Source organism: Crinia signifera, chromosome 6 (assembly GCF_055691185.1).
Source record: "Crinia signifera chromosome 6, ASM5569118v1, whole genome shotgun sequence".
NCBI lineage: Eukaryota > Metazoa > Chordata > Amphibia > Anura > Myobatrachidae > Crinia > Crinia signifera.
The window spans coordinates 156604400-156629949 of record NC_139222.1 but is presented as its reverse complement, the minus strand read 5'-3'; the positions used below and the strand labels follow the sequence as shown (position 1 = coordinate 156629949).

The 25550-nt window shown below is 45.8% G+C and overlaps 1 protein-coding gene across 1 annotated transcript in view; it reads left to right on the top strand.

Moving 5' to 3' along the window:
• The first annotated feature begins 9074 nt into the window (after positions 1-9074).
• The window catches only part of PPP1R16B (protein phosphatase 1 regulatory subunit 16B), a 46195-nt gene continuing 29719 nt past the window's right edge, over positions 9075-25550 (top strand). Inside the window, exons 1-2 of the mRNA XM_083147717.1 lie at positions 9075-9310; positions 10715-11032. Of these exons, the coding sequence (XP_083003843.1) occupies positions 10777-11032 (256 nt within the window). The 5' untranslated portion in view covers positions 9075-9310; positions 10715-10776. The remainder of the gene's footprint in view (positions 9311-10714; positions 11033-25550) is intronic.

The window sequence follows — 25550 nt, the reverse complement described above, 5'->3', positions numbered from 1 at the left end:
CAAATAGTTGAGAGCCAATTCCCCCATAGTGCCAAATCCTGTTGTCATCCAAATAAAAGAGAAATTTCTGTTACAATAAATGCACACATTGCTGTCATTAAGTGTCTCCCTTCTGCTTTAATTCCCCCCCCCTTCTGTCCCAGAAACTTTAAGAGCCACGAAGCCTCTTCCCCAAATCTTACAGGATTGCACGCTGTCCTTACAGCCCACTAATGGCTTGATACCGATACAATGGGTCAATGATTTATTGTTATGTCCTGACTCATTCGTAACACCGGTAGATGGCGATAGACAACTCCTGGTGTATTCCCATGAGGCAGAACATAAGGTATCGCAGGACAGATTGCAGTTGTGTCTGAGTGGGGGGAGAGGGGGAGAATCTGGAACACTGTAGTAATTTAAACACCACAAATGATAGAATAAGAGTTCAAAACACTGTCGCACACCCAGCAGAGAAAATACATATGAATAGGTGTAATCACCAAACCCATGTCTCCACAGACTCATGTGGATGATAGTAAAAAGGAATTCTGCCATGATGCCTTGTGGTTGTTGTATCAAAAACAGGCCTGTTTACAGCCCCTGCACTGGGTATGACTGACACAGGAGACCATGTGATTTGGAATACCAGGCATCTGTTGAGTGTGCGACAGACATAGTGACTTAAGAAACCTGGTGATGCCAGCCTGACCAATGTCGTACTGCAGTGTACAATTAAACCCAGTTACTCGAGCACTTCCTACTTGTCTACACAGTGTAGTTGCCATAGCACTACCGGTAAACAAGACTGAGGATATGGTGTTGGGGTATGTTTTAACTAATCATGCTCCTCATGTAGTCTGGAACCCTAAAAATTCTGCCTAAATGTGAGAAAAATATTCATCAGCCAAGTTCACTAAATGGGAACTTGCATTGATGAATTCTATAAATGTTACCAGTAACATGGGTAACTTTGTAAACCCAGCAACACTCTTACCAGGTGTGCCTTTCAAGGCACAAAGGGTGGGGGTTGATGCCGAGGTTGCTGGAATGGTAGAAGTTAGTGGGAGCCTAGACTAATATGATTGCATGACATGTTTGAATCAGACCTTTGCAGCATGTCCCCAAAGGGTGGTAACAACCCATTGGAAGAGGTAATTCATTTTTTTCCCTCTTTCTTTTCACTGATGGCAGCTGCCACAGAGAACACTGAGATGGGAAAATTGTACACTGGCTATACCGTGATAGATGGAGAAGGTATAGTAGAGGCTGGACCCCTTGGACTGTCTCACTCGGCAACAGCAGCCTCATTAGTAGTGCTGCGGGCTGAGGGAAAAGCAGCCAATATTTATGCCGACTCTAAGTACGTTTGTTGGGGTAATGCAGAAGATCTTGGGCCCTATGGCGCCTCAGAGATGTTTGTTTCAGTAGCTAGCACTCCAATGGCGCAAGCGTTGAAAGCTCAAAAGATTCCTGACAGCCGCACAGCTGCCGGACAGAGTGGCTGTTATCAAGTGTAAAACCCCCACCTTCGATAAGGATTCAGTGTCACTTGATAATGGCCATGCTGGCGAGGCAGCTGGGTGAGCCATGCGCTCTGCGGATAATGGTTTTTGCTCCCTTGTAAATGTCAATGTAGTCACATAAAATACAAGATTTGTGTCCCCTGCAGGAGAAAGCAGTCTGGAAGCCGGAGGGATGTGGACAGTAATAGAAAGATGGACAAGGAAAACCAGTGACTTAGAGAACATGCCAAACTGTCAGGGCAGAGATAGCCTATGGTCTAACTTGCCTTGGCAGGGAAGGTATGTGGAAATTAGCCAAAACTTACTGGTGTGCCCACAGACAGACAAGACAACAAGGTCATGCCTTACTTGTCTGGGGAAAGATACTGGAACGGCTGTTCCCACAGAGCCATCTCCACATCCCTCCTCCAGCAGGATCCTCTGCAGGTAATACAAATTGACTTTGTACAGTCCACTCTAAAAGCGTTTAGTTATATATTTTTTTTCTCATATGTGTTTATGTTTTGTGTGTATAGATATGGTAGCCCAGAAACACCCCTGAGTACGCAAGAGTATATGAAAAGTTTTAAATTAAGTGTAAACTCCTAGGGACTGATGGTACACCCCACATTCTCTGCCGACCCCAAATAACTGCTAAGGTGGAGAAGGTGAAGGGTACTATCAAGAACAAACTGGGTAAAGTTATAGCTGAAAGAGAATTGCTATGGCCAGGGGCACTGCCCATTGCGCTGCATATTAGTAGAATCACTCTCAGAACTCCACCTCATTTGTCCCCTTCGAAACATTGCTTGGCTGTCAGCCACACATTATGATAACCCCACAAGAAGATCCTAGACTCAACCACGAACTGACCCTTGTTTCAAGTATAACACCAATGATGTATTCACCCCTGGAAAAAAAGGCAGCCAAAAAGGACTTTGTTGACATCTGTTGTGAACTGTCATAACCATGAACCAGGAGATGTTGTTGTTTCCCATGATTTGCCATATACAGGTTGCTTGATAGATCTTTGAAAAGAACCACCCCAAGTCTTGTTGACCAGCACTACCTCAATTAACAAAGTCGCAGAGAGAGAGATTCGGGTACGTTCGTCCTACTGCCAAAAGACCAGAAACCCAGAAGGTCCTTACACTAAGAGCGAAAGAAAGAAATCGCTAGAGGCATCATTTCGGGAGGACTGGAGAGCATCTACGGTCAAGGAAACTGTACAAGCTACAAAAAGGACTGTGACAAACCCCACTGGTAACAGGTTGGAAGGATCATTAACAAGCTTTTCATCTTTTTTTTTTTCTCCTTCATTATTATGGGTCCTATTTTTGCTCCCCCCCCCCCCACTATCCGTTCTTATCCCCAAAGTCAAGGATACTGCTTTCGCACTGCTGCCAGGTATTGGGCAGATGATACAGAGTTCTGAGAGTGTGTTACCCGACCCAGTTTAGGTCAAGATAGAATCTCTAAGCTTGATACGTTACCCAGGACCAAATGTTGGTAAGGAGGTTTGATAGTAATAATACCAGCATACTCAAAAGCATACCAGAAAGAGAGACAACAAAGAATTCAAGGGTCTGTTGTCACAAACAATGCCTACCAAAGGATGCCATATCTGAAAAATTGTATATAGTGTAACCTCCCCTGTTTTTATTTTTATCCCAAAATTGTACATTATCCTTCGTCACCCTGAGTAGATTGTTCGATAAATGTGGCCCGTCATTTATCTATGATCCTGGATTGGCCAAAGAGCAGATGGTTTACTCCCCTTTTGTGTTTGATTCATAGATCACAAAATAGTTTATGAATTTCTGTGGTTTTAGAAATATTTTGTACTGTGACAGTTTTGTATTTACTGGCAAAGGGTGGACTGTTAAAGTCGAGTTGCACACACGCCATTTTAGGATAGTATGGCCACCATTTTGGTTCGCAGAGTTGCGCAAATAAAGTATAAATTCCCGAGTCTGTGTAACAAAGTGGATCATAAACGCAGCCAATACACATAAATTCATAATACCATACTTACACCAAATAAAATATAGTTAATAAAAGGTCTAGAGCACTACACATAGTTTAATCAGCAATACACACTATGTCTGTATAATGTTTAGTATCGTTATGTTCCGTTTCTTATGCGCAGCACTCCGGTCATTGCGAAAACTTCGCAACTCATATGGTCCGATAATTACGGACAAAATCCATATTTCAAGGACTATTTCTGCTAAACTGTGTGAGACAAAGGAATCCAGTTATAACCGGTTCTTGTTGCTGTTTACGACCCCCGACGACGATGCCAACACACAAAGGAAGCCAAAGTACACTCCCTCTGCACCAATCCAAACCAGGTGTAATACTTTGCCCCAATAACTGAGGACTGGACATTCGAACACTGGACCAATAGGAATGGCCTTTGACCTCCCCCTTTTGACCCTATAAAGATAGTGAACCCTGGGCTGGCTCTGTCACTTTGGCACTGCTGTTATCCCCTCACCATTGACTGGGCTATAGTTCTATTTGAATATAGCAAGCTCCGACCGGACTGCGCTGCGCTATTCCATGACGGTAACATTTGTATTCCTGTTCTGTGTAATGTGGCTGATTATAATTGTATCTGTTTCTGTTCCTTTGTTAGTGTTTTAAAGTATACTTATTATTGTTAGATAATTGTATCACGTGTTATCCTGTATTTTCGTATTTCTGTAATCCCCTTTTGTCCTCTAGGGACTAAATACACTATTTTGGAGAATCTATCTCCTCACTTGTTATATCGTGGTCTCGTCTATTATTCGCATCTAGCGATAACGTATATTATGGACATTGTCCTTAAAAGGTATTCGCAGATTAGAGACTAAGTACTGTGAAGGGATTTCCCATTACTGTGATTGATTCAGCGTGTACAATACATGGAAAAGGTACGCTACGCTGCGCTACGTTTTGTTCGCACGTAGCTAGGAATAAAGGGTACGCAAGTTACGGAATAAGTACGTAAACTGCGCATTTCACTTATTGTTCTTTGGTTATATAAATATCAGCTTTAATAGCTCTCATTCATATGGGGGGAGGATGAGGAGGTCCACCAAGAGAAGATCAGAATCAGAATTCTATTTATTGGCAAGTGATTTCAGAGATGCACAAGGAATTATTTTCATTAGTCATAACTTCCATGTTATCCCACATTTAACAGACAATAAAGACACATAACAATTTAAAACACAATTGTATTAATTTATGACACACATGTGTTATGAGATTTAGATTCCAAGATAAACTTCCAATGCTGTCTGTCTTAGCTAGACCAGAGAAAAATTGAATTGACTGACTGCTTGTGGAAAAAAAGCTGTTCTTATGATGGGTTGTTTTCACAAACAGTGATCTATATCGTCTGCCGGATGGCAAAACTCCTGAAACAGCTCATGGGCAGGGTGGGAGTGATCCTTAATGATTATTTCCATCTGCTTCCTAATTTGACCCTATGATTTTTTCCATTGTCTTAGCTTCTTAAGTTGGCATAGGAAGAATAGTCTCTGCTGAGCTCTCTGCACAATGGCATCTGTGTTAGATGACCACCTTAGAACCCGGAAGATCATAGAACCCAAAAATCTGATAATCTCCACCACCAAAACCACATTTCTATCAATAGTGAGGGGAGCCACTGCTGGTGGATGCTTTCTGAAATCAAACACAATCTCAACTGTTTCGTATGGACTGCTCTACCCTCCTATAGGCCGATTCATCACAGATAGGAGGTTAAGGAGATTAGAAGCAGGGGATTTTGTGGGAATATTGATAGGGATGTTTAAATCACCTTAGATAATGGAGAGAATTTCAAAAGAGAGGGAGTGAGGAAGCCAGGGAACACAGTTGTTGAGGGAATTTGTAAAGTATGTAATAGGGATGTAAATGATATGTAAAAACATACTTGTTAGATGAATAGGTTAAAAGAGATGTATTTCAAGGGCCTCAAATGTAGAGAATTTAAGGGACGGTTCTGGAGTTATAAATATGTAGGAGTTGCTAGGAGTTGCTAGAGGGCGAAAGGTCACCAACACCATTGTGACCCCCAGGGTCAGGGTGTGTGTAAGAAAGTGGGGTGCCCGCAGAGAGAGCAGTGGGAGAAATTATGTCAGAGGAGTTAATACAGGTTTCAGTAATGTCGAGAAGATGAAGGAAGGTGGAAATTAGAAGGTCATGGATGGGGTCCAGTCTGTCAAACAGATCTGGCATTCCAGAGGGCACAGTATAAAGGGTGTGAGATTTGTGGGAGAGATGCAAGTGAGATTATCAGGGCTGCTGTAGCACTGATGTGAGATTAATTTATAGGTCAGGAATACATTGGGAGTAGTGATGAGCACCATCACTTCACCCTCTGTTTTTCTTACTTTAAAATGAATCTCACATCAAAGTTCAGCTAGTAAAGGAAACTGCAGGAGTTGGGCATGGAGGTAGTACAGTGTGATATTGATGGAGGAGATCTGAGATTACAGGTAGAGGAGTCAGGGCCGGTGTAAGGCTTCTCAGCACCCTAGGCAAAACTTCAACCTACTCCCCCCCACCCCCCCTCCAAAAAAAATTATTTAGTCCTCCCAGCCCCCCCAGGAAGGTGGGCAAGTCCCCTGCTTTCCCTGGAGGCCCTCTGCACCCTGCCCTTTGCCACCCACAACAGTGTTCAAGGAAGAGGGGGCAAGTATAGAGGCGAGGTCTTAAAAGTTCCACAGTCGCCACCTGCATTAAGTACAACATCCTCATAGACATCCTTGATTTTTTGATTTGCAGACTTGGTGGCGCCCCCCAGATCCCGGCGCCCTAGGCAGATGCCTAATGCTGCCTAATGGTAGAGCCGGCCCTGAGAGGAGTGCGAGAACAGGGCAGAGTGGTGGAGTAGTGGACCTGAGGTGGGGCAGTTGTGAATGACACTGGAGTAACAGGAGAAAAGGGGAAGGGAAGCAGATGGGAGAAAGGAAGACAAGTGTTGGGGTGTATTTTTGTCAACCTGGACAATGGTGGGCTATGCAGACCTGATCGCTTTTCTGCTACTTTGCAGAGATCTGAGATTACGCCACCATGTGCAAGGCTGGGAAAATCCTACTAAACTTTTGTAGCCCCGCAATTAGCTGCAAATCCATTCTCAATAACTCACCATTGAATGATTTTTCTAGCGTGTGCAGTCTGTGTGTAGCCCAGGACTCGGCGACTGCAAGAGAAACAGGCTGATCAGGGCTGGTGCTGAAGTCATACAAATTCCCTTCAAATGTCTAGGCATGCCTGCATTTTCCATGACACTCCGAGAAAACGGACGGATACCACCCACAAACGCCGGCTTTCTGTTAACCAAATTGCATACGGCCAATAATTTAAAAAAAAAATAGATTTTATCACAGGATAGCCTCACGTATGCGTACTAAGAGCCCTGCGCATGCGCAGTTTAACAGTTATCACCTAGACTGCAAATTGCAGCTGTGTGATCAGGTCTGAATAACCCTCATAGTATAGATGAGGTAAATAGGTGTGGGAGATTGTAAATAGCAGTGGTGACTGAGAGACAGCATTTGAATTGCAGATATTCACATGATAGAACATCCTTGCAGGATGTGGAGTGTTCAATGACAGTTGTTATTTTTTAGCAAAAAGTTTAGATAGTTGCAGAAATTGCATTTATTGATTACTTCCTCCCACTCTTACCTTCAAGATTTTTCACATGCTGCTCCCTTTTTCTGGAATTCTCTACCTCTCTCCCTCAGACTCTCCACCTCTACAAAACACCAAAGGGCTCTCCAGGACCACTTTTTTCACCAAACCCAGCCAAATCTCATCCTAACCCCCTGTTCCAGGATTGCTGTCTACCCCCATCTGTGTCACCCATGTTTGTCTGCCCCTTTAGAATGTAAGCTCTCGCAAGCACGACCCTCTTCTGTCATTTGCTTTTCCTTCTCTTAAATAAACCATCTTTGATGGCACCAAATCTTGTGGGTTTCTGCCACAGTGATACATACCCTAGTGTCGTTTTCTGATGCAGCTATGGTTATGTACCCTGTACTTGTCCTCTATTGTCTATAACTGTAAGTCACTGTTTCCTGATTTACTTGCGCGTTTATGTACTCTGTAATTGGACACTGTGGATCCCTTGTAGCGCCATATAAAGAAAGGATAATAATTATAATAATACTGAGATAGTTGTCTTTTCGACAGTGATGTCCCTACCTATAAGGTGTGCAGAGATACATAGGGGTGTGGCCTTGTGTGATGGGGAATGGCCTTGTGGGATGGTACATGGCCCTTTGAGGTGAGGGCCTGACTTCACGACACAAACCCCTGGTTTTGGCACTGCAGTGGTCCGGAGACCAAAGTCACTGAGCAGAGTCAGCACTTTGGTGTCACCCTTTGGAGGGTGATACCCGGGTGTGGCCCACCCCCCTTGGTGACACCACTTTTGAATCTGCATTGGCAAACATGGGAGGGTATGGCGAGTCATAACATGAAGTATAAGGAATGTAACAAAGCTGCTGTGCATGCCCAGTGGCAGCAATTTCTCCTATTAAGTTTGTTGCATGTGTGGATCTGAGCGCTGGAATTGGCGCATAAAACCAGAAAGACCAGAGGGAAACTAGTAAATGGCTTACCAAGATTGTTCATCCTATATACAGTATATCTGAAGGGGATGCAGTTAAAATCCCGGCGGTCGGGATCCCGGCGTTCAGAATCCCGACGCCGGAATCCCGACCGCCGAAATGCCGACACATTCTCCCTCCTGGGGTGTCCACGACACCCCTGGAGGGAGAATAAATTAGTGTGCCGAGCGTAGCGAGGCACCGGGCCCGCTGCGTGGCGAGCGCAGCGAGCCCGCAAGGGGGGGCGATCCACGTCCCCCCCTTGTCGCCATTTCGGCTGTCGGGATTCCGGCGTCGGGATTCTGAACGCCGGGATCCCGACCGCCGGGATTCAATACTGAATCCATCTGAAGTACATACGCTATATAGTTCATTGGTAAATGTTACAATAATTATTATACATGCTTTAAGGGGCTGGTCACACTCAAATGAACCATATGGATCTCCCCTCTTGTTGTCTTGCGTTTGCCCCTGATATGGTCGTTATTGGGGCCTTTCTTGAAATGAACCTAAATTTTACCTACGACTTGGGGGCAGTTGTGGCTAATTCTGCATCAGCCCAATTTGTGTGTGTCTAGGTTAAACACACAAAGCAAATAATATACTGAGCAGTGACTCTATCTGTAGTACAAATGCAGAGTAATGCGTCTGTCTTCTGTACTATGTATTGTAAATCTATATTATGACACAGAATGGTGCATTATTACTGTATGTAGTGTGCATATCTGTATTATTTACCCCCAGTAGTGCTTGCATTTATATTATACACAGAGCAGTGTGTATACCTAGATCAGATACTTAGATCAGTGAGCAATTTTCTGCATATTAGCAGAGCAGTGTGTTTATCTGTATTGTATGCAGAGTACTTTAGTGGACGAGCTTGTGTGTGGTGTATGTATGTGGATGTAGCAGCACTTGGCTGTGCTGTAGGCGGAGTTGTATAATGAGACTGTCTCAGTCTGTTCTCCCCCTCCTCGCTTGGTTGTCAGGCTGCAGCAGCAGACGCCTCTTCTCTACTCTGCAGAGCACAGTATACTGATCCCAGCGCTGTGACTGCATAGTCCCTCAATGCTGTCACTTGGATCACAATTTCTGTTTCTACCGGATCCTAAGGACTGCCTGCGGTCCCAGAGATTTGATAATGGTTCCTGAGCCTTGGCTGCTGTCCTATGCATGCTGGCTGCTGGTCTCAGAACAGTGATTCTTACACAGGTATATCAGGGTCTTGGGGTAGAATATGTAAAAAATGTCTCTTTTTTTGTGTATTTGTGTTTAGCATAATCTATACATCTATACATGTAATCTTATATTTATTTATAGTGTCTAAAAATATACTAGTAATGCAAATTAATTTATAAAGCATATCAGCAATGTGGGCAGCCTATACACATACAGAATTTTAATATATGTTCAGGGACGTAAAGCTTGTATGACTGCAACACTATGTAGCCGGTGCCTGGTCCATAATGGACAAATCCCACACGTAGAGCCTTCTGCATAACGTGTGTAAATGAACACGTGTACTGGTCGGTGACTTGTCACTTGTATCATTGGATAGATAGATAGATAGATAGATAGATAGATAGATAGATATAGCTAGATTTCCGTAACATGTGTATATATTGAAGTGGTCTTGACATTTGCTGAACAAGCATTTATAACGTATATAGCCAATCAACTATGGGGCAGTGATGGATGCATGTTTCGGGTAAAATAATGTATTGGATTGGGAGCTAGTTTCATTTTCTCAATGTACAATGTTATTTAATGCATACATTTCAGGAACATATTGGTGTTCAGCATGAAGACAAAATGCACATCAAGTACAGCTGTTCTGCGCTATTGGACTGCCTGTCACGTGCTTCTGCTCCTATCATGATTGTATAGGTGTGCTTGCCCTGAACTATAAAGTTGTCAAGTCTGTCTTTTTATGAGAAGGTCCCAATATCCCCATTTAAATTGCTATTGACAGCTGATAAATCACTCCCTGTATGATAGTTTTCCTGCTCTATCCTGTCTCCCACATGGTGCAAGCCGTTCATTGTGCTGTTACAGGTGTACTCTGGGCTGGACTCTGACAGCTGTCTTAAGGCAGCAGGATTTGGAGGCAAAATATTGTAGGAGACAAAAAATGTATAATTTTCTTTCTGTCAGATTATTAGTTGTGTATTTATCTAACGGGTGTGAAATTCATGATCATTTTCAAATTCTGTAGCGGTTCCGTACACGATGGACCTATAAGACAGTTATCTGTCATTTTTTTTATATTATACGTGGAAATATAAAATCTATATCTCCCCTCCTGCCTTGTAATTGTTCATTTTGCTGAGCAGTATGTCATTTGCCGGCGCAGGAAGTCACATCATTGCCCAGCCTGCATCTGTCTTTCCTGCCCTGGTTTCATGTATCGCCTGTCTCTTTTACCATACAGGATGTGTTACACAGCTGTATGATCAGAGATTAAACACCCTTCTGTCAGTAAAGGCATGTCACACTGCTATATGTCATCACTAATATGAATTTTAGATTATTCTGGCCTTTACTGTTGCAGCTCACTTTCACTAGGTATTGGGCAGAACTAACGTTTCCAACTACAATATGTATTTTATTCTACAGATATGTCAAGGCATCCACCACTTACTGCAAGAGAGGAGATAATGCTGTTCTGACATTGAGATATGGCCACAAAACCAATGGACTTACTGGCAGAACTTCAGCTCCTAGAGAAAGCATCAACCTTAGAGAGATTACGCGCTGCAAAGAAAAGGAGAGAGCAACAGCTGAAGAGGTGGGCACAAAGTGAGAGGGAAGAAGAGAACAGGAGGCGGCGACAGCAGAAAGCAAGAAGGAAGACACCCACCAGGAGCAAGAGAGTGTCCTTCCCTTCTCGGGTCACCCTCCATGAGGCCTGCTTGAGAAATGATCCAGAGGAAGGTATGCATGAATAAGTAGAAATACTAAATAGACTGGGGCATCTGATTCACCTTTGTTAGCAAATTGGCAAAACCATGACGCACAGCAGGTGTGGCAGATGTAACACGTGCAAAGAGATTTAGATTTGGGTGGAGTGTGTTCAAACTGAAATCTAAATTGCAGTGTAAAAATAAATATGTATAAAGGTGCCCATACACTGCTGAGATGTCTCCCAGCAGTGTACGGACACCCGATACCCTGCAAGCCGCCTGGGATCTTCCCGGCGACAGGGACGCATGCGATCCGTCACAATTTGCTGTGATGGATCGCATGCATCCCTGCTTCTGGCCCAGGGGCGTAACTAACTATTCAGCGCCCCCCCCCCCGCCGCACATTTATTCGGCGCCCCCCACCTAACCTGCCCCCCCTTCTTACCCGCGGTCTGCGTCGTCTCGCCCGGCTCTCTGTCGGGACCTTCCTGACGTCACGGTCCCGGCCGGCTCCTGCTGCTACGATGAAAACGGACTCTTAGAAAATGGCTGCCCCCATATTGCAGACAAAAAACTGTCTGCAGTATGGGGGCAGCCATTTTCTAATTGTCAGTTTTCATTGCAGCAGGAGCCGGCCGGGACCGTGACGTCAGGAAGGTCCCGACAGAGAGCCGGGCGAGACTCAGACCGAGGGTAACTATAGCCCCGCAGCCCCCCCGGCGGCACCCCCAATTTCTCTGCGCCCTCCCGCCACCGCGGGGGCTGCGGAGATATAGTTACGCCACTGTTCTCGCCCGTCTCGCCGCCAGGAGGGAGGTCCCAGGACAGGTGGCCGGACAGCCATTTAAAGGCGATTTAACTAGTCAATTGATCGCAATCGGCCAAAATCGGACCAAATTTGCTTTTACATCTGTGGGTACATGCAAAATCTCAACCAGTGTTTTCCCTGCAGAGAAACACTATACATTTAGTTTCTCCACTTCAAAAGCAAAATGGTTTGCTGCATACACAAATGTACTTGCTTTTTTTGGTTTATTGAATCTGGCCCATAGGGCGGTAATAGGATACCCCCATAGATAAAATATGTCACAGTTACATGGAAGAAGTTTATGTGTCAGGAATTCAGTTGAGCAGGGGGTGGGGGGATGGCAGGGGGTTACGTTACATGAAAAACGATGATGCTATAGTGTACAATGGAGACATGAGTACTATTATTTGGAGCGAGCTGAGAGTAATGCTATGAGCAACAAGGTTAGGTTTTGTACGGATCAGTTATGTAAGGATTTGATGAATTCACTTGACATTATTGTGAATTGTAGTTGAGGTGTGTAGGTATCTATAAGGTGTGTAATGATTAATGATTAGGAATCAGTCATGTATGCACTAATACTAAGATCTCTGTTTCATGGATGGATGATAGATTTATATTTTGAGTCCTAGATCTGCTAGTCATAGGATTGAGAAGTATAAAGGTCAGCGCTGTGTGTGGAGTGGTTGAGGTGTGTATTTATTAGTATAGTAACCCTCAGGTGACGCAGGATCAGTACCATGAGCGACAGGACTGAGTTATGTAGGGATCAATGGTTAATATATTTTTAATTGGTTTAACATAAGGTTACAAACATAACAAATCCCAACGAGTAAAGCAGTTATCAATTTTGATAAGCATTGTGCTATGTAATTATCCATAGATAATTATATAGCACACACATATGCTGCAGTTCTTTTCATATCAGTCTCTGAGCTTACAGTTCATATTCCCTGCCACATGGACAGAAACTAGTTTGTCAATTAATCTACCAGTGTTTTCGGAACACAGGAGAAACCAGAGCATCCACAGGGAAAACCATGGAAGTAACTGGGAGAACCTGTATATGGAGAAAGGAGCGCTTGTGTCAGCTTGCGGGGTCTGTGTAGTGTCCGTTCAGCTCTTTATTCTGCGTCTCCGTCTCCCAGTGTCCGCGATGCTCCGCTTCAGTGTGAGGCCGGAAGTTCGGATCGCGTCCTTCCTGATGTCGGTACGGGACTTCCGGCTCTCGCAACCAACGCGTTTCGAGTATTGCACTCTTTGTCAAGGATGACTGGGAGAACATACAATATAAATATATTGAGCCATGACCAGGAATTGAAGCACTAATATTCCATATCTATACTTTTTGATCAATATACAAATAAAGAACACATGTTGGACACAAGTCTTACAGCCCCAATCTAACTTTACCGTGAAAACAAAAAGGTAGTCTTTGGCGCTAGGGACCAGCGGGGTGTATCTTGTCACCCTGCAGCCACCGCGTTAGAGGAATGCCAGCCTCTAAACAACAACAGAGAACAAAAATAACGTGGGGCGCAAATTTATTAAAAAACACATATACACAACATTACATACATATATGCACTCTAAAATACTACAGTGTCAATTGGACACTAATTATAACCACTGTATATGAGCACTGGTGAATTGCACCTTTCCCTTTTAGGGTGGGAAGGGAGTAAAGGTGAAATTAGTTTCAATCCATTGATCCTTTAGACACAATGTCCTTTCTCCTTTTCAGGATAAAAAAAGTTCACAAAGGTGAAAAAGGGGGCCGGTGTGCACCCTTATTTAACTTCAACATTAGCGCCTCACTTAGTAATGAAGTGGTAGTCTCAGTGGAGACAGGACTTCTGTTACTAGGATGGAAGTAACAGTGTCACCAGCAGTATTTCTTACTGCTCCTTGGTGTGGACAACGGTCAAGTTGGTACACAGGGGGATCTGTGTTCCGGCAAGTGCCGTCTCCTTGCCGCGGCTTTCTCTCCTGATGTTGTTCACACTTGCGACGCTCTGCCACAGTGCCTGCAGTGGGAGGAGAGGCCTGCGGCTATTGGAGTCAATCTTCCGGCTTTGTAGTCGGTGATGGACGGTAGCAGGAGCAAGTGATCCAGGTGTCTCTTGGGAATGCGTTTTCGCCGCACACTGGGCGGCTTTCTCAACCAGGTATCCTGGTTGAGAAAGCCGCCCAGTGTGCGGTGAAAACGTGTCGCGTGTGTGAACAACATCAGGAGAGAAAGCCGCGGCGAGGAGACGGCACTTGCCGGGAGACACAGCCGGCTGCACGTACCATCTGACTTGGAGACAGCCGAGCGATACGGAGATAGCAGACGCTACAACACAGATCCCCCTGTGTACCAACTTGACCGTTGCCCACACCAAGGAGCAGTAAGAAATACTGCTGGTGACAGGACGGACACTGTTACTTCCATCCCAGTAACAGAAGTCCTGTCTCCACTTTGAGACTACCACTTCATTACTAAGTGAGGCACTAATGTTGAAGTTAAATAAGGGTGCACACCGGCCCCCTTTTTCACCTTTGTGAACTTTTTTTATCCTGAAAAGGAGAAAGGACATTGTGTCTAAAGGATCAATGGATTGAAACTAATTTCACCTTTACTCCCTTCCCACTCTAAAAGGGAAAGGTGCAATTCACCAGTGCTCATATACAGTGGTTATAATTAGTGTCCAATTGACACTGTAGTATTTTAGAGTGCATATATGTATGTAATGTTGTGTATATGTGTTTTTTAATAAATTTGTTATCCATTCTTGTCTCACCCAAGCGCCCCACGTTATTTTTGTTCCCAATCTAACTTTAGCCTTAAAGTACTTGTATTATTATTATTATTATTATTATTATTATTATTATTATACTTGCTTAGGAACATTTAGCAACCTTGATCAAAGGGGAATGAGGGCCTGATACAGAGATGGATGGAATTGCAGAGCCGCACACAAGCGCTTTGCAATTCTATTCGCCAAGATGCAAATGCAGCAGAAGGTGTCTATGTTAAATAAGCACCTCCTGCATTGCATTTGCGATCTGATTGCAGCATCCATAGATACTGCCTTGGATCATCATCACAACCATTGATGGTTACAGGCTTGGTTTGGCCAGGCTGAGTAAGCTGAGGAATACTCAGACTGGCCAGTTCCTTAGATCTTCGAGGCCAGGCAATATGTGTGATACTGTATGCAGACCCTGGCTCAGTCCCTCCTAGAAAACATGAAGAACACGCCCCCTCCTAGAAAGCTTGCCAAGAATGATGCACTGCCTCTAAATGCCTTTGCCTGTCAAACAGGCAGAAGCTTGGGGGTACCGCATGTGGTATTGAAGCACTCATCCTGCGCCGACCTCAAAACATAGGAGAGGTGCATTAATTGAAGGATTAATGTACATCTCAGAATTACGACCTGAGTCCGTTACCTAAAGTGCTGTTTGAACAATGCAAAATATCCTTTTAGTGGTTCACACATGATCCTTTGAAACATATTCCGAAAATATTCTTTTAGTGTTTTTATACATTGATTATTTGGAACATATTGAACTATGATTATGTTTTTTTTCTTTTTTGTATACAGCTGATATACAAGGAGCACTCAGCACTATATTACGTAACAGACAAGTGTTTTTTTTTCATGATTTACTATTAACACAGTCCTCTATTTCCTCCTTCACATATTGTAGGGCATTGTTATGCAGCGTCATCTTTCAACATTCCTAATTTGCACTTGTATCATTTGGTTTCACAGGAATAGACCCTGATAGTTTTCTCATTTCTTTAAGTATCAGTGTAAATATAAACCAGCATTTGCAAAACTTTTTTTTTTAAGTCACAGCACATTAGAGTTTCAGCTTTTTTTACAGCACCACTAAACGTTTCTTATTGAGAAATTAAAAAAAAAAATAGTGAATTAAGGGGTAAATGTAAGATTAGTTGTTCTGGGGAAGAAATGGTATAAGCACCCATTATTTGCGCTATTACTGCCTCTCTACCATGTATAGTGTGTGCGGTACATGCCAGGGGCGCTATATACAAAATGCCGTGCTCATATGTAGGACAATGTATGAACGGTCAGTGGCTATGGATTCTGACAGCAGTAGATCGCATTGCCCTGTCTCTATATAGCTTGGACAGTTCTGTCCCTGGCTGTGGCGGCTGCCGATTCGGGGCTGCGTAGGCCATCTCACAAAAGTAGCGAGATCTCACTCATCCCCAGTGGAGCTGATCAGGGAAGCACATCATTACTGAGCTAATGCACTTTCCACCGGGATCACCTTAGGGAGGAGTTTTCACTCCCCCGCTTTGGCAGGATAGATGTTTATACATCTTGTTGGTGTAGTTTACTGCTTTGCCTCAGTAATGATGCGACACAGAAAATGCTATACAGTACCTACATGGATCGTACTTAGCTTCAGTTAAGTGGTGGAGAACAGGGCTGTGCTTCTGTTTGACCACATATATTATCAGCTGCCGCCACTGGTTTTTCTTAGCACATTGAACTTGACATTTTTAATATATTGTTGTAACAAGAAAAGGGGGGACAGCAGCGCTCAAAGTAATTTAAATGAAAATAATAATTGATAAATAGATTGGATGATCTTTTACACAAAATGTAATGAAACATAATAAAAAACATGAATTAAGATGACAATGAAATAAATATATATATATATATATATATATATATATATATATATATATGAAAACAAAAGAAGAGTGGGCGCTCCGATAGTGTATTACCACTTTTTATTTGAACAGGAAAGATTAAGAACAATCAGGTAGGGTCATGTACCGCAAACTGCGGCTGTTACCTGCCGCTGGTATATAAAATAAAAGACGAACAGTTGGAGAGGTTGCACTCCTCCTTACAGCTCTTGAGCACACGATCAACAGAGACGCTAGGCCTAGCGTCTCTGTTGATCGTGTGCTCAAGAGCTGTAAGGAGGAGTGCAACCTCTCCAACTGTTCGTCTTTTATTTTATATACCAGCGGCAGGTAACAGCCGCAGTTTGCGGTACGTGACCCACTGTCACGGCTAAAGGGCTGGATGGAGTCGTGTGGTGCACAGGAACCGGAGACGGACCAGGAGGAGTAGGATTGAAACGTGCAGGTTTAATAACGGATTTCATAAATGATAAACTTCACTCAAATACTTCTTTAAGTGACAGTTGGAATAAATTAAATAGAGTCCAGCACAATACTAATAACGGGCAGGGAAATCTGGAAACGTATACTTGGTGAGCCAGAGTACATAGATGAGGATCCGGAAGGAGGTTGATTTGATGACAGAAGAAATGGATCCGGATGACTGAAAGATGATGGAATGAATGAGTTGTATGAAGGAGGACAGCGGGAAGCTGTGCAGGGTAATTCTGGGACACAAGCAGGAACAAGCACTAGGTAGGACTTGCAGCATTGGTGTCAGGAGAAAACTTCCTTGTAGCAAGATGCAGGGAGCAAGGCACCAGAGTCAGGAGAGAAAGAGCCAGGATCCGGGAATCAGCTAGGAGTTGTGAATGACTCCAAAGACTCATTGCACTGACACTGAACAGCCTAGGCAGATCCCCTATATCCCCAGGGGATGGCTGCCATTGGCTGTCAGCACAGGATGAGGAGGGAACCTCCACTCTGGGCCAATCTGTCTCCTGCCCTCAACCAAGATGGCGACGCCGGCCTCCCGGCACCACTACTGCTGCCATCCCTACCCAGAGCTGCCGCTACCCGCACACCGCAGACCGGAGCCTGCACACGCTAGCCGGCGGCGGGCGCGGACGGGTGAGTACTGTACCCGCCGCGCTCCGTCGCGGCTACGTGTGACAGTACCCCCCCTTTTCAGGGTGACCCCAGGGCGCCTATGGGCCGTGTGCGGATTTCTCTGGAGAAATTGCTTTACCAGTTTTGGAGCGTGCAAATCAATGGAATCCACCCAAGAGTTCTCTTCAGGACCAAACCCAACCCATTCCACCAGATACTGGGTACGAGAATTGCGGCAACGAGAGTCTATAATGCGTCTTACCTCGAATTCAGCCCCACTTTCGGAGTTAATCTTGGGCGGTTTGGGAATCTTCTTTTGATAAGAGTTCAACCTTAAAGGCTTGAGGAGGGACACATGGAAGGAATTCGAAATCCTTAGGGAAGGAGGAAGTTGAAGTCTATAAGCGACAGGATTAATGACTTGGATGATAGGGTATGGCCCAATGAACCGGGGAGCCAGCTTCATAGAGGGCAGACGGAGGCGTATATGGCGGGTAGACAGCCATACCCGGTCTCCGACTTTCAATCTGGGCGCTGCCCTTCTTTTCCTGTCTGCCATCCTCTTGTATCGGGCGGAAGATTTAAGAAGAGCGGTGTGGACATCCGACCAGATTTTAGCAAAGCGTTGTAATGAAGTGGTTGCTGCAGGAACTTCGGAAGAGGATAATTCTGAGAAATCCGGAGATCGTGGATGTTTGCCGAATACTGTAAAGAAGGGGGTGGTTCCGGAGGAAGAGTGATAGGAGTTGTTATGCATATATTCTGCCCACGGGAGAAGATCCACCCAGTCATCTTGGGAAGACGAGACAAACAGTCGGATAAAGGCCTCCAAGTCTTGATTCACCCGTTCTGTCTGGCCGTTGGTCTGGGGATGAAAGGCAGTGGAAAACTTGAGTTTGACCTGTACCGCGGCACAGAGAGCTCTCCAGAACTTTGCAACGAACTGTACTCCGCGGTCGGATACAATCTCTTTGGGCAGTCCGTGAAGTTTAAAAATGGTTGAGATGAATAGCTGAGCCAGTACTGGAGCAGAGGGGAGACCTTTTAGTGGGAAAAAATGGACCATTTTCGAGAATCGGTCGACCACTACCCAGATTGCGGTATGACCTTTTGAGGGAGGTAGTTCGCAAATGAAGTCCATTGACAGATGGGTCCATGGTTCTGTGGGAATAGTTAGAGGGCGGAGAGGACCAGCGGGAGTTGTTCTGGGCACTTTATGCTGAGCACATCTTACACAAGAGGCAACGAAGTTGGTTACGTCGTGGCGGATGGTTGGCCACCAATAAGAACGTGACAGGAACATCAAGGTCTTTTGTGCTCCTGCGTGCCCTGCGAAGCGGGAAGAATGTGCCCATGACAATATTTTCTTGCGAAGTTCGGGGGGAACGAACGTTTTACCTGGAGGAGGAGATGGCTGTACGGTTACTTGGGCGAAGACCAGCGGATCGAGGATTGGACGAGGAGGTGTCTCTAGGTCAGAGGTCGTCTCAAAGGAGCGGGATAGAGCGTCTGCCTTAGTATTCGTGGTTCCAGGTCGGAATTTAATTTGGAAATCAAAGCGTTCAAAAAACATGGCCCAACGGGCTTGGCGGGCAGTAAGGCACTGAGCCTGTTTAAGAAAGGACAGATTTTTGTGGTCTGAATACACGGTGATCTTATGTCGTGCCCCCTCCAGAAGGTATCGCCACTCCTCTAACGCAGTTTTGACTGCAAGCAACTCCTGTTCCCCGATGGGGTAATTCTTCTCTGCTGGGAGGAATTTTTTGGAGAGGAAGGCACAAGGGTGTAATTCTTGATCCTCACCTTTTTGTGACAAGATGGCCCCGATCCCTTCCGAGGATGCGTCCACCTCGAGAATGAAGGGCCTGTCGAGGTCTGGTTGGAGGAGGATTGGTGCCGTCATGAATGCTCTCTTTAACTGCTGGAAGGCAGAGGATGCTTCTGGCGACCATCGGCTTGGATCAGCTCCCTTGCAAGTGAGAGCAGTGAGGGGAGCAGCGATAGTAGAGAAGTTCCGGATAAATCGCCGGTAATAGTTTGAGAACCCTAGGAATCTCTGAATTCCTTTGAGTGTTGTGGGGGCTGCCCAGTCTTGGATGGCTCTCACCTTCTCTGGGTCCATTTCTATCCCAGTGGCGGAGAGAATGTGACCCAAGAATGGAATGGACGTGACCTCAAAAACGCACTTTTCCAGCTTGCAGAACAGTTGATTTTGGCGAAGACGTCGTAGGACTTCGGACACTGTCTGTCTGTGAAGTTGGAGATTTGGAGAGAAGATGAGTATATCGTCTAGATAGACTACGATGGAGTGGTACAGCAAGTCCCGAAAGATATCATTTACAAACTGTTGGAAGACAGCGGGGGCGTTACAAAGGCCGAAGGGCATCACCAGGTATTCATAGTGGCCGTCGCGCGTGTTAAAAGCCGTCTTCCACTCGTCACCTGGACGGATCCGGATCAAATTGTAGGCCCCTCGCAGGTCCAATTTAGTAAAGATTGCTGCCCCTCTGATCTTGTCGAATAGTTCTGCGATAAGGGGTAAGGGATAGCGGTTTTTAATGGTGATGTCGTTCAGGCCCCTATAGTCGATACATGGCCGAAGACCGCCATCTTTCTTTTTCACAAAGAAAAACCCGGCCCCGGCCGGAGAAGTAGATGGTCGAATGAAACCTTTGTTTAAGTTCTCTTGAATGTACGAGGACATGGCCTCAGTCTCAGGTAGCGACAGGGGATAGATGCGGCCACGAGGAGGGAATTTCCCGGCCACCAGCTCTATCGGGCAGTCCCAAGGACGGTGAGGAGGCAGGGTGTCGGCACCACCTTTACTGAATACATCTGTAAATGAACGATATGGTGCGGGTATCGACAAGGGTGGAGCTGAAGAGGATGAAGGACAGTTACCCTCACGTTGTGGATGGGTCTGGTAGACCGGAAGGATCTGAGGAATGCAAGTAGACTGGCAATCTGTTCCCCAGGCCTTGACCTCCATATTGGTCCAATCGATGTGTGGGTTATGTTTGGAGAGCCAGGGAAGGCCCAGGAACATTTGGTGTGAGGACTGTGGAAGAATGAAGAATTCGAGGGTCTCTTGATGTAGAGCTCCTATGAGCAGTGTCACCGGGGTGGTCTGATGGGTGATTTGTCCACTACGAATTCGACTCCCATCCACTGCAGTGAGGACCAGCGAGTGATCCAGGGGTTGCACAGGCAGGGCATGTTGGGTAACAAAAGAAGAAGAAAGGAAGTTTCCCGCTGCTCCAGAGTCCAATAGGGCCTGAACTCTTTTTCTCCCTTGGGGACACACAAGGGTAACCGGAATGGTGGAATCAGAAGAAGAGGGAGATGGAAGCAAGACTCCTAATCGGACCTCCCTCGGGGAGATTAGGAGCGGTCGTTTCCCGGCCGCAGCGGGCAGGAAGCCAATAAGTGAGCTGAGGAGCCACAGTACATGCATAGATTCTCTCTTCGGGACTTCTCTTCGAGAGAGAGAGACGGGAGCGGTTGATTTGCATGGGCTCATCTGTTGACACCGCAGGAGGCGGGGTTGGTTTGGAGGCTGGTGCGACATTGGAAGGAAATCGAGGGCGAAGGCGATCAGAGCGATTCCTCTCAAGTTGGCGTTCTTGGAGTCGCAGATCGACTTTGTTACATAATGAAATGAGTTCAGCCAGGGTGGAAGGAGAATCGTGAGTTGCTAACTCGTCCTTGATGCGCCCGGCTAGGCCGTTCCAGAAGGCAGAAACGAGAGCCTCTTCGTTCCATCTGAGTTCGGAAGCCAGGGTTTGAAATTGTACGACATATTGTCCCACTGGGCGACTGCCCTGACGAATCCTTAGGATCTCCGTGGCTGCGGAGGACACTCTGCCAGGCTCGTCGAAGATGCGACGGAAGGAGGCCACAAATTCTTCATAGTTATTGAGGATGGGATCCGCACGCTCCCAAAGGGGGGACACCCACTCCAGGGCTGGACCCGCCAGTAGGGACACGATGTAAGCCACCCGAGTCTTGGGAGAGGGGAAATTGGAAGGCTGGAGGGTAAAATGGACGTCACATTGATTCAGGAATCCTCGACACCCCCTCGGGGACCCGTCATATTTACTGGGGGTTGACAGGTGTAGCTGGTGAGGAGCAGCTGGCCCAGGGGGAGCAGCAGGGGCCGAAGCTCCGGAGGTTGGTGCTGCTGAAACTGAGGGAGCCGCCTGAGGTGATGACAAGGTCTGGAGAAATTGAGCCACTTGACGCTGGGTAGTCTCTACTTGTTCCAATCGAGCCATGATGCCTTGAAGAACATCCGTCATGGAGGCCTGTGCTTCACCCGATTCCATCGGGTCAGTGCAAACTGTCACGGCTAAAGGGCTGGATGGAGTCGTGTGGTGCACAGGAACCGGAGACGGACCAGGAGGAGTAGGATTGAAACGTGCAGGTTTAATAACGGATTTCATAAATGATAAACTTCACTCAAATACTTCTTTAAGTGACAGTTGGAATAAATTAAATAGAGTCCAGCACAATACTAATAACGGGCAGGGAAATCTGGAAACGTATACTTGGTGAGCCAGAGTACATAGATGAGGATCCGGAAGGAGGTTGATTTGATGACAAAAGAAATGGATCCGGATGACTGAAAGATGATGGAATGAATGAGTTGTATGAAGGAGGACAGCGGGAAGCTGTGCAGGGTAATTCTGGGACACAAGCAGGAACAAGCACTAGGTAGGACTTGCAGCATTGGTGTCAGGAGAAAACTTCCTTGTAGCAAGATGCAGGGAGCAAGGCACCAGAGTCAGGAGAGAAAGAGCCAGGATCCGGGAATCAGCTAGGAGTTGTGAATGACTCCAAAGACTCATTGCACTGACACTGAACAGCCTAGGCAGATCCCCTATATCCCCAGGGGATGGCTGCCATTGGCTGTCAGCACAGGATGAGGAGGGAACCTCCACTCTGGGCCAATCTGTCTCCTGCCCTCAACCAAGATGGCGACGCCGGCCTCCCGGCACCACTACTGCTGCCATCCCTACCCAGAGCTGCCGCTACCCGCACACCGCAGACCGGAGCCTGCACACGCTAGCCGGCGGCGGGCGCGGACGGGTAAGTACTGTACCCGCCGCGCTCCGTCGCGGCTACGTGTGACACCCTACCTGATTGTTCTTAATCTTTCCTGTTCAAATAAAAAGTGGTAATACACTATCGGAGCACCCACTCTTCTTTTGTTTACAGATAAACCAACCTGTGTGGATTCGGGATATTTAAGTGGAGCAGCCGGCTTAAGACACAAGCATAGTGTTGACTATAAAGGAACTAAATATCCACAGGTGTAAGGATCGAAAACGCCAGACCCTTGTGGAACTTTGGGAATTATCCCCATGAGACTGGTATCGTTTGCCACCAAATTATCATTCATATTACCTTTGCGCATTGTCGTTTTCCTTTTTGTATATATATATATATATATAAGAATAATGACACCCACAAAAAGTATTGGATATGCCGGAGAGTCTGTTCCGTAACCCTGTGTAATAAAGGGAATGTGAATATGGAAATAGTTACCACCCTTAATATGTATTGTCTGCTTGTATCCCTGTGGTCGGCCCAATACTGGTAAGAATAACTGTAGGTCCAACGGAAATTAATTGGCAATATGATCTGCAGATGGAATTGCGGACTGCCCTTCCCCAAGCTGGGCATAATGGCTGGTATTAGGTCATTTAGCAGGATACAATTGGTATAAGTCCCAAAGGGTTGGTTCGGACTACAATCCGGGATTCCGTGCAAATGGTGGGTGTCCAAGCAGCTCTCTGATTCGTTTCGCTACACTATGTAGCTTCATCAAAGGTGGGTCACTGTTGGTGGCAATGGGGCCGATTCAGACTCGTTCGGACAGGATGTGAATTCGTACATGTAATTGTCATCTGACCGCACATGCATATGGTATGAGCCTTATGCCTAAAGGCAGCGAGTGAAGGCTAGCCATTGCTCGTTGCTTGCAGGGTGATTGGCATTTGGGGGCGTGCCGCAGACATTTTCTGGGTGTTCCCCTGCCACCAGGAGGGCCACTGAAGTCATCAGCAGCCTCCTTCTTCCCACGGCCTTCGCTCACTAAGCGCTGTGAGCAGTGGTAAAATCTGCTGCGCTATATAAGAAACTGTAAAGAAATAAATAAATAGTACTACTTGAGCACCGGAGCTCTGACACTGATCACTGACACTGATCACTATGCTGGGGCTAGAATCCTGACTGTCGGCATCCTGAACATAAGTATACCAGAGAGATAGGTTGTGGGGAGGGTTTGAGGGCAGGGAGGGTTAGGTTTAAGCAGTATTGGGGTGGTAAGCCTGTGGGGAGGAGGTTAGGTTGCAGAGAGGGTGGATGGTTAGGGATAGATTGCTTGGGGCAAAGGGGAGGGTTAGCGACCAGGAAGGAGGGTACATGCACAGAACATGTACTGTGCCTGCACAATTTCCCAACAATCAGGAAATTGTGGGTTGGATTGCTTATGTGATCAACCTGAATTAGCCCCCATGTTCTCGAGGTGCTGGATTAAATAGAATATAATAATACTGTGAGACTGTAAATTTGAGAAATGTAGGTATAAGTATGGTGCGTGGTAGGTTCATTTGCGTATTCAACATGAATGATTGGTTGGTTGTTTATTACTCTCCATTTTATAGCTTTTGAAGCTTAGTGAATCTGGCCCTGTATCTGCAGTCCTGCAGCTTTGCTGCTTGAAATGTACTTATCACGGCGGGCGGCAGCAGTTGTCTGTTTCTTCCATTGCCGTATATGACTCAGGCCGCGATCTGATTGCTCAGGTCTTAATTCACCCCCCCCGGGTGATTGTGGGGGTTTGCGCATGTGCAAGCTCCCGGAGCGTACGCTTTCAGCGAGCTTCACACTCAATGGTGGGCAGGAAGGGGTGAATGCAGGGGACCACCCAGTGTTTTTTGGGCATGCCCACAAAAAGGTGGACGTGCCCATGGAAACCCTGGGCATACACCTGAGAACATCCTTGGGGTGGGCGGCTGACATCACAAGACATCAGCTTCCGCTCCCAATTTGTCAAATAGTGGCAATCTGCAAAGTAAGTATAGACTTTTCAGAGGGAAAGTCTCTGTGGCAAGTAGAAAGGTTTCTTCGTAAAGGATCTGTAGTGAACAGAGCAAATTATCTCAGCAGAAACCAGGAGTTGAGAGCAATTGCTATTTGCTTTCCAAGGCTTGGTGAGCGACCATCAAATGATTTCCCCTCTGTGCTTCAACATGTGAGCGGACGTGTTAGCGGGGATTCGCTAAGCGGGGGGAGTGCGTTCCGCAGGGCAGGATTTACCTGCTCGCTAGACACTGATATGCTAAATTGCAGAGCCTTGCAATCAGGTATAGACCACCCTACAAGCTTGAAATCCCACCCTGTGCGTAGCCAAGGCCTTACTCAGTGGCTGTGATAGAAGCAGTGGTATTGGGGGTGGAAGTTGATGTCATACACGCTCCTCTCCTATGCCTGGGCACCCCGGCCTTTTTCCTACTTAACAACCTATTCTAGTCAGGTTGCTCAACTAAATGTTTTCACATACAGTGGTATTTTTTTTAGACTATATTTTAGTATTTTATTGAAATTTTTGATTTTTTTTTTTTAGTTTGTATAATTAAATTAGTGACCTCTAACCTTTCTGTCATATCTTCTCTGACTCTTCTTTTTAACTATACACACTGACAGCAGCATCTGTGAATACTGTTCCCAAGGTAACTGTGCAGAAAAAGAATCTGTAGCAGTCATACAGTATCTGTTTTTTTTTCTAGCACAATTTAGAAAATGAAAGCCACTGTCTGTTTAATTTCTATGGGCAACACCAGGTTAAGTTCATTGCCCCTTTACAAACCTCAGTTATTGACGCGGATAGTAATCTAAAGATCTACATCAAACGTCCATACACACTTGGCGATTTTGCCTAGCGTACAGGACAGCAATGATGCCTGACTTGCC